The sequence below is a fragment of the Pyxicephalus adspersus genome, chromosome 7 (assembly GCF_032062135.1).
Source record: "Pyxicephalus adspersus chromosome 7, UCB_Pads_2.0, whole genome shotgun sequence".
Lineage (NCBI taxonomy): Eukaryota > Metazoa > Chordata > Amphibia > Anura > Pyxicephalidae > Pyxicephalus > Pyxicephalus adspersus.
This window is the reverse complement of record NC_092864.1, coordinates 24,984,950-24,991,979: the sequence shown is the minus strand read 5'-3', so window position 1 is coordinate 24,991,979 and position 7,030 is coordinate 24,984,950. Positions and strand designations below refer to the sequence as shown.

Sequence of the window (7,030 nt, the reverse complement as noted above, 5' to 3'; positions counted from 1 at the left end):
TCTAGTATAACTAGTACTGCACAACCTCCCATGTCTGCCCCTAACTAGTATAACTAGTACTACACAACCTCCCCTCTCTAGTATAACTAGTACTGCACAACCTCCCATGTCTGCCCCTAACTAGTATAACTAGTACTCCACAACCTCCCTTCTCTAGTATAACTAGTACTGAACAACCTCCATTATATAGCATAACTATTACTGCACAACCTCCCTTTTCTAGCATAACTAGTACTGCACAACCTCCCATGTCTGCCCTTACCTAAACTAGTAATGCACACCCCCCCCCCCCATAAGAACCTGTATCTAGTTTCTCGCTCCACACGTGGTATTGACGTATATGTTGTATTTCTAACCTTTACATGCAGCACTCCCCACCCCCACCAAGCATTTCAGTGTACTGGAGGCTGAAGGTCATTCATTGGTGAATTTTGTAAAATAGGTTTTCACCAATTGTGGAAAAAAGCCCCACATTGCTGTTGGTCCGCAGCTAGGGCAGCACGCTTTATATGATATAGATTCATGGATTTCCCCGGTACGATTTTTAAGATTTGGATCGTTTTGTAAGAGTGATCAAACCAAGCACTTTTCTTGTTTTTTCTGTGATTTATAATAACATTTTTGGATGCACAGAACAGCTTCCAAACTCGATGGCAATAATAGAAATAATCATGTCATCTGCTGGGCTTTATGTCCCGTATATTGGGTATTGCTCATCAGTGACGGCCTCAGGTCACCCCAGAACTTTCTGCTGCAGCCACTGACAGGAGGACCCCCAGATTTCTGATCACGGCATTGCTAGAAAGCTTCTGGGCTGATAAGATTCAGGTTTTCCTGCAATATTTCCCGATATCATGTTGCATTCATTTTATAAAGTTTTCTCAGGCTGCTGTAGCTCCTGCACCATGCTTCACAGTTGGGATAGTGAGCTAGGATTTTGGCTTCATCACTTCCACAAATTTCCATCTTTCTCTAGGAGCTGTTTGGCTGCATAAATTGCAAACATTTTCCAAATTCTGGGTGTGTAAGATATAAATGTTCAGCCAGTGGCAGAGGTCACCTGAGAACCTTTCCTGTATGTGGCGGGATCACAGCCCTGGCTGTCGGTGGTGAGGTGATCCTGCCACCAGTATTATGGGAATAGGTAGAAAGGAGGAGACAGTTCAGCTTTACTGATAATTACACATCGCAGGTCCAGCTAAGTGTCCGATTGTTTCCCTGCGGCTTGAATCCATTCAGTGCTCTCCAGGTAGCGGCGATGGGAGGAGGGAGAGCTAATATTTGTGTTCTACGTGGAGCCGGGATATGGAATTAGAGAGATGGGCGGCTCGTTCACCAATCACAGGAAGATTCCTGCAGATGAGATGAGGGAGAGACGGAAGCCAGGCTTGTTTAATGATCTGACAAAATGAATCACACGTCCTGCCTGCATCTATCAGCGCGCCGAGGGGCCACAAATGATCTGTGAAACGCTAGATATTGATTACTCGTGTACTACAAGTGTCAGCTTTAATGTTCAGTCTCTGCGGAGAAGCGGCAAGGACAGATGGCACCTTAACTCTCCCGTGATAGATTTTAATGGTGAAATATTGATTTCTATCTAGCCAAGGCCTGCCGCTGGGGCCCGAGTCATTTGTTGGCGAGTACCGGACACACGAAATGCGGCTGATCATCAATCACCACTGGCAGGGCAGGTGAACAGAGGCACCTTGAATCCCAAAGAGCAGTCCGAGCTCAGAGAGACAGACAGTGAGAACAGTGAAAGAGAGAGAAAAAGAGAGAGTGAAAGATGGAGGGGGAGAAGATAAGGATGACAAGAGAAGCAAGGAGAGGGGGAACAGAGAGAGAGAGAGAGAGAGAGGGGAGAAGAGAGAGAGAGGGGAGAAGAGAGAGAGAGAGAGAGAGAATAGAATGCAGGGGATCCAGGGAGAGTGCACAGGAGGACAATGATAAGGATGATGAAAATAAGGAGCAGGGAAACGAGGAGAATGACATGAGAGCGGGTGAGTGATGAATAGAGGGACAACCACTCCTTTCATGATATTAATTCACTGATATTGGTGAACGCGGAGTATAAAACATTGTTTCTGCTGGGATCAGTGGAGCGATATTTGTTTCCAGGATTTTCTCAGCACAGACAAGCCATAGAATAATCAAATAAACACAGCAGCAATGTATGGAAGCAGAAAATGGAGGAAAAAGCACTAAGCGGTGATCCGGAGCTGTGCAGAGAGGGAGGCGGTGCAGGGATATTTGTTGAAAAAATTACAATAAGTGACAGAGATCTCACTTGACATAAAGCCGGCGAGGAAATCAGCTTCTGTGGGAAGGCGGCAGTATTTTATTTCACCGTTCTTTAAGGTCACGCGCTGAGCGAATGTTTTGTTCCAGGCGAGTGCAGCTCCCTCCATGCAGACAGATAACACGAAGACTGCTGAGAGGGCGATCAATCACCGTCACCCCCTCCTCACACCCCAATACACAATGGGGGAGGGGGAGGCAGGAAAGGGTTAATAGTTTGCCATAGAAAGGATGTGCATTGTATTATTGTATTGTGTTATAATACACAGCACACGTGTGAGGCACATAGACCAGGGGGGGATCCGACCTAGAACTGGATTTTCCATGGAACTTTTTTTTAATTTTTAATATTTTTAGATGGAATCTATCAGGGTCTCTTCTGTGTTCCCACTATGAAGAACTTCCTGTACTGATGGCCACACAAAATATACATTTTTGACTGGACTTTGGACTCCATGCGCTAATTACTTTTACTTCCTCCACATTTAATGGGCGTCTCCTGTACTTGGGGCTCAACTTGCAATATCTGAATAGAACAAAAGCTCGCTGAGAACATCTCATCAACCCCTCAACATACCAAACTCACATCTTTACCACTGCGCCAACTACTGGAAGTTCAGAGGCATTACACAACCAATACACAGCTGACCACAAAACCTCCAATCAAACCCAACCCCTGCACAGCTGACCACACCCACTGCTTACTGGAAGGCATCAGACCCAACCCCTGCACAGCTCACCACACCCACTGCTTACTGGAAGGCATCAGACCCAACCCCTGCACAGCTGACCACAGCGGATTCACTATCCATCTGAAGGGTTGCAAAAACCAAAGGTGTTGGGTCCTCCTACAAGCCAATTCCAGCACACCAAGGACACCAGATCTTCCACCGCAGAACAGACCAGCCAGTGGAGACCCACAATTAGGGGAGGGGGTACCAGACAGACGAGAGACGGGTAAGGGGGGTGCCAGACAGACGAGAGACAGGGAAGGGGGGTATCAGCGGATGTCTAACACAATATACTTCAGTAAATTTGTACACCAGCGCCCCATTTTTACCAAACTTGGGATGTTTATTCAGCACCAATGACGTTCTCCTCCATTCATTGTGACGCACTCCGCCTGAATTGTCAGAACACCTGGCTGGAGAGATCACTTGGTTTGTATGATAATTAAGCTCAGGACGAGGGACTTTATAATATATTCATATCCTATGATAAAAGATTTCATGTTCAATCATAAGACACCAATCCTGGATCTCAGGCACCCAGAAGCCCCGCCGTGTGCACATTACAAGTCCTGAGGTGCAGCATCTGTGGTAAGAGGAGGTTCCTATGCATGCTCCTTCCCGCTGAACACACACATATGTTGTATTTTGCACAGTCCCACAATGTCCTTTGTATTTCCAGTTACCTCGTAGAAGCAGCAATCACAGATTGCAGTAACTCACGCTCCACAAGACAAGTCGCACCATGAACCATCTTGCCAATCGTGCTGGGTGGGTCTATCAGTCCCGGTGAGATTTTTCCATCAGAGTCTTTCTCTCATACTGAAAGGAGACCAAACAATAAATTATTTATAGGGTCCACACCACACAGAGTACCACCAACACATGGAGCTGCAATAATCATAGCCATCATAGCAACAGTCATCAATTGCAACAAGGTGAGATATTTCTAAGATGGTTCACAATCCTCTGACAGGTGGTTTTGACCTGCATTTGACCTGCTTAAATAGATTTGGCTTTGCTAGTAAATATAGCAAACCTACCGATACAGGCTCTGTCCAGAAAAAATGACAGCAGGGATCTGACTGGCTGCTTCTCTAAAGGCCACACATAGAAAATGGAACTCAAGAAAGTGCAGATGTGTGGAACAATTTATTATTATGAAACTAAAAAGGAGATTTTTGTAAGAATATTATTGCAGGGGACATCACCTGCCTGATCAAGCATTGGCCTCCTTGTAAAGCCCCTGATAGTTTGTACACTTTTGTATTTGCTTCTGCACCTGCGATTCCCTAAGCTCTATCATGTGATGTATGAAAAGAACCAAAGCATGCTGGGAAACTCCTCAATATATATTAATAAATAAATAGTTGGTGACATACTATACATGGAGGAAAGCAAAGCATGCTGATAAGGTCTACCGGTGCACCCGCCATATATATTAGCAGATCCCCCCCCTTTTTGTCATATGGCACTATAGAGAGCAGAGCATGCTGGGAAACATCTGGAAAAGGCCCTTGGTACAAACCCCCAACACTCAACCTTCTGTCATATGGCAAAGAGGATATCTGAACACTCACCATCTCTAACTGGCGCCCAATGTTTCCCATGGTGATCCCTCCAGCAAAAAAGATGCAGGGCAGCCATGATCGCACGTACAGGAAGTCAGGCGACGTATATCTGCAGAGACAGGTCACAACAGACATTACAATAAACACAGCGACATTCCAAGCCTCACATCTCAAACAGAACTTACTGGTAGACGCCATTATACACCAGCAGCTGGGACACCAATGTGGCAAAGAAGGCGATTCCAATACCGAGTCCCAAACCACTGCGTGAGCGGTCAAATGTCCACCAAAGCCCAATAGACAGCGCGGCCAATGTGAGGGACAGCTGCATGTTGTTGGCAAAATCCACTTTCTGGTGGAGCAGAGTCAAGGTAAACTCAGAAAAGAGATTGAATGTTGGGCGGTGAAGGATGTGATGTACTTAGCAGCCATAGACTGGCCCCACCTACCCCCACAGTGACACATTTATACCAGGTGCACCAGACACCCAACGCACTGTACACTCACAGTCCTGTGTAGCCAAAGACTGCCCCACCCATTACCCCAGGGACGCATGGACACTAAGAAGACCAACACTCCAGCGACGCAACGATTGGCACCCAAGTCACAGGACACTCAGCACAGTCCTGTGAGCCTGCTACAATTTCTTCAACATTCTTCATAATATAAAATTCTCAAAATTAAAAGATCATTAAAAACAAAGAATTAAAGGATACGGCACTGGCATGATTGATTCCTACAAACACTGCCACACAGCGCATGACACTTGACCACTCCCTCTTAAACTTGTGCGGCTCCCCCAGCTGCCGGTCAATACACGGGTACAGAAGGCCAATGGCAGCTGTGAAAAGAGAGACAACAGAGGTGAGGAATAATTCTAACAATATATTACAGGCGGAATACCAGCCTTAACAATATATTACAGGAGAAATAACGGAGCTGACAGAGGTGATCAGATCTCATTGTATGAAGCAGCCACCTACAGCACTGGTACCTACCTGCAGCCGTCCCGCAGCACACAGGCACCCACCAGGCCGAGGAGAAGAGACTGGACAGCACATCAGGAGGGAAGAGGGTGACGTTCCTTTGGACCTGCAGGAGGTTCAGTACCAGCGCCAGGAAAACCCCAATTAGGAAGAGCAGAAGGCCGCGGATGAGAAGGTTCATCTTTTGGTTTGTGCCTGGTGCCCCTCTTACCAGTCTGCCAGGAGTGGCATTGTCTCCGTCTCCCATCACCACCTTGTGCCCCAACACCCGGGCAAAGCACACAGATGGAAAGTATTGGACCCGGCCTGCAGGGAGAAGCAAATGTTACAAGTTTATAAATCTCCATCCTTCAGCCAATCACAGATCAGGGATGAGAACCTCCCAATCATCACATGAAAGAGGAAATCAGCTTCTCTACACAGCACCCACTCTGCGATATCTGACCTTCTCTATGCCACCCATCTAATGTAAATAAATGCCAATGGTGGAAGAGCTTCTGGATGATGGCACACAGAAAACAGCGACCGTCTCCTCCGCCATGTCTGCGGTCTCTGACCATCTCCTGCGCCATGTCTGGGGTCTGGAATTCTATGGATTATATTTAGGGGGGTACAATATGGTAGATATTTATAGATATGTAGATGTGCTGGGGGGGAGGCAATGTGGTATTATTAATATGGGGGGGGGTATACAGGGGGTAAGTAAATAAGAAGGAGGCAATACACAGGGAGCACACATTAGATAGATACAGATGAGGTGGCACACAAGGGTATATAGGTATGTGGGAGGGGGCACACAGGGGTACAGATAGGGTGCCGTGGCACACAGGGGTATATAGCCATACATAAGGGGGCACATAAGGGGGTATATACAGTTATATTGAAAGGGTCACAAAGAGGAATTTAGGGGTCTCTCACCTCTCTTCGCTCTGTTGCTACCCGGAAACCTCTGTGCATTCCAAGCCTCTCTCTGGTTCTGGCTACGCTGCTTCCGGTTTTTGGCCCGCCTACAGTAGATAGAAGAATAGTATTCCGCTAACGCCCTTCTCCTCTGCAGACCCTCTGACTCCTCCTCCTCCGCCATATTAGTTGAGGCAGAGGACGGGGAATAAAGGTGACATGTTGGTGTGGGAGGGATCCCAATAAAGAGTACCTGTCCTGGGACATATTTCTGGTCTTGAACAATACTATTAGCCTGGCTGTCTCCGTATGCCCAGGACCTCACCACTAGCGTGCAGCAAGTGAAGTCATAAAGTGCAAAGTCAGACACTGAGTTGGTGGCAGGGGATCAGTATGGCAGCCTGCATACACGGGGGATATTGCCAATGTACGGCACCGTACGGTGTCCCCAGTGTACGGCACAGTGCTTGGTTGTAAATGAATTTAATATTCAGCGGAGTGCAGGGTGATCCCAGTGTACGGCACAGCACAGTGTCCCCAGTGT

General features: G+C 47.0%; 1 protein-coding gene across 2 annotated transcripts; it reads right to left on the bottom strand.

Annotated features, from left to right (window-relative positions):
* Nucleotides 1-3,354: 3,354 nt before the first annotated feature.
* INSIG2 (insulin induced gene 2) lies at nt 3,355-6,583 on the bottom strand. Of its 2 annotated transcripts, none has more exons than XM_072417852.1 (6): nt 6,505-6,583; nt 5,599-5,892; nt 5,317-5,441; nt 4,786-4,952; nt 4,610-4,709; nt 3,355-3,851 (listed from the first exon to the last, which is right to left on the bottom strand). In XM_072417852.1, the coding sequence occupies exons 2-6, from the start codon at nt 5,831-5,833 to the stop codon at nt 3,810-3,812; spliced, it is 669 nt and encodes a 222-aa protein (XP_072273953.1). In that variant the 5' UTR covers nt 5,834-5,892; nt 6,505-6,583; the 3' UTR covers nt 3,355-3,809. The 2 variants fall into 2 exon arrangements, with proteins under 2 accessions (XP_072273953.1, XP_072273952.1); XM_072417851.1 differs by lacking the exon at nt 6,505-6,583 and adding an exon at nt 6,032-6,186.
* Between the last annotated feature and the right edge of the window lie 447 nt (nt 6,584-7,030).

What these genes read in the sequence shown, in the direction of transcription:
- INSIG2 (XM_072417851.1), bottom strand. Translation starts at nt 6,158, where the DNA reads ATGGCGCAGGAGATGGTCAGAGACCGCAGACATGGCGGAGGAGACGGT. An exon ending in GTGTATAATGGCGTCTACCA is followed by an intron (nt 4,710 to 4,785) that starts GTAAGTTCTGTT and finishes CTGTCTCTGCAG; the next exon opens with ATATACGTCGCCTGACTTCC. An exon ending in TTGGGCGCCAGTTAGAGATG is followed by an intron (nt 3,852 to 4,609) that starts GTGAGTGTTCAG and finishes GTCTCCTTTCAG; the next exon opens with TATGAGAGAAAGACTCTGAT.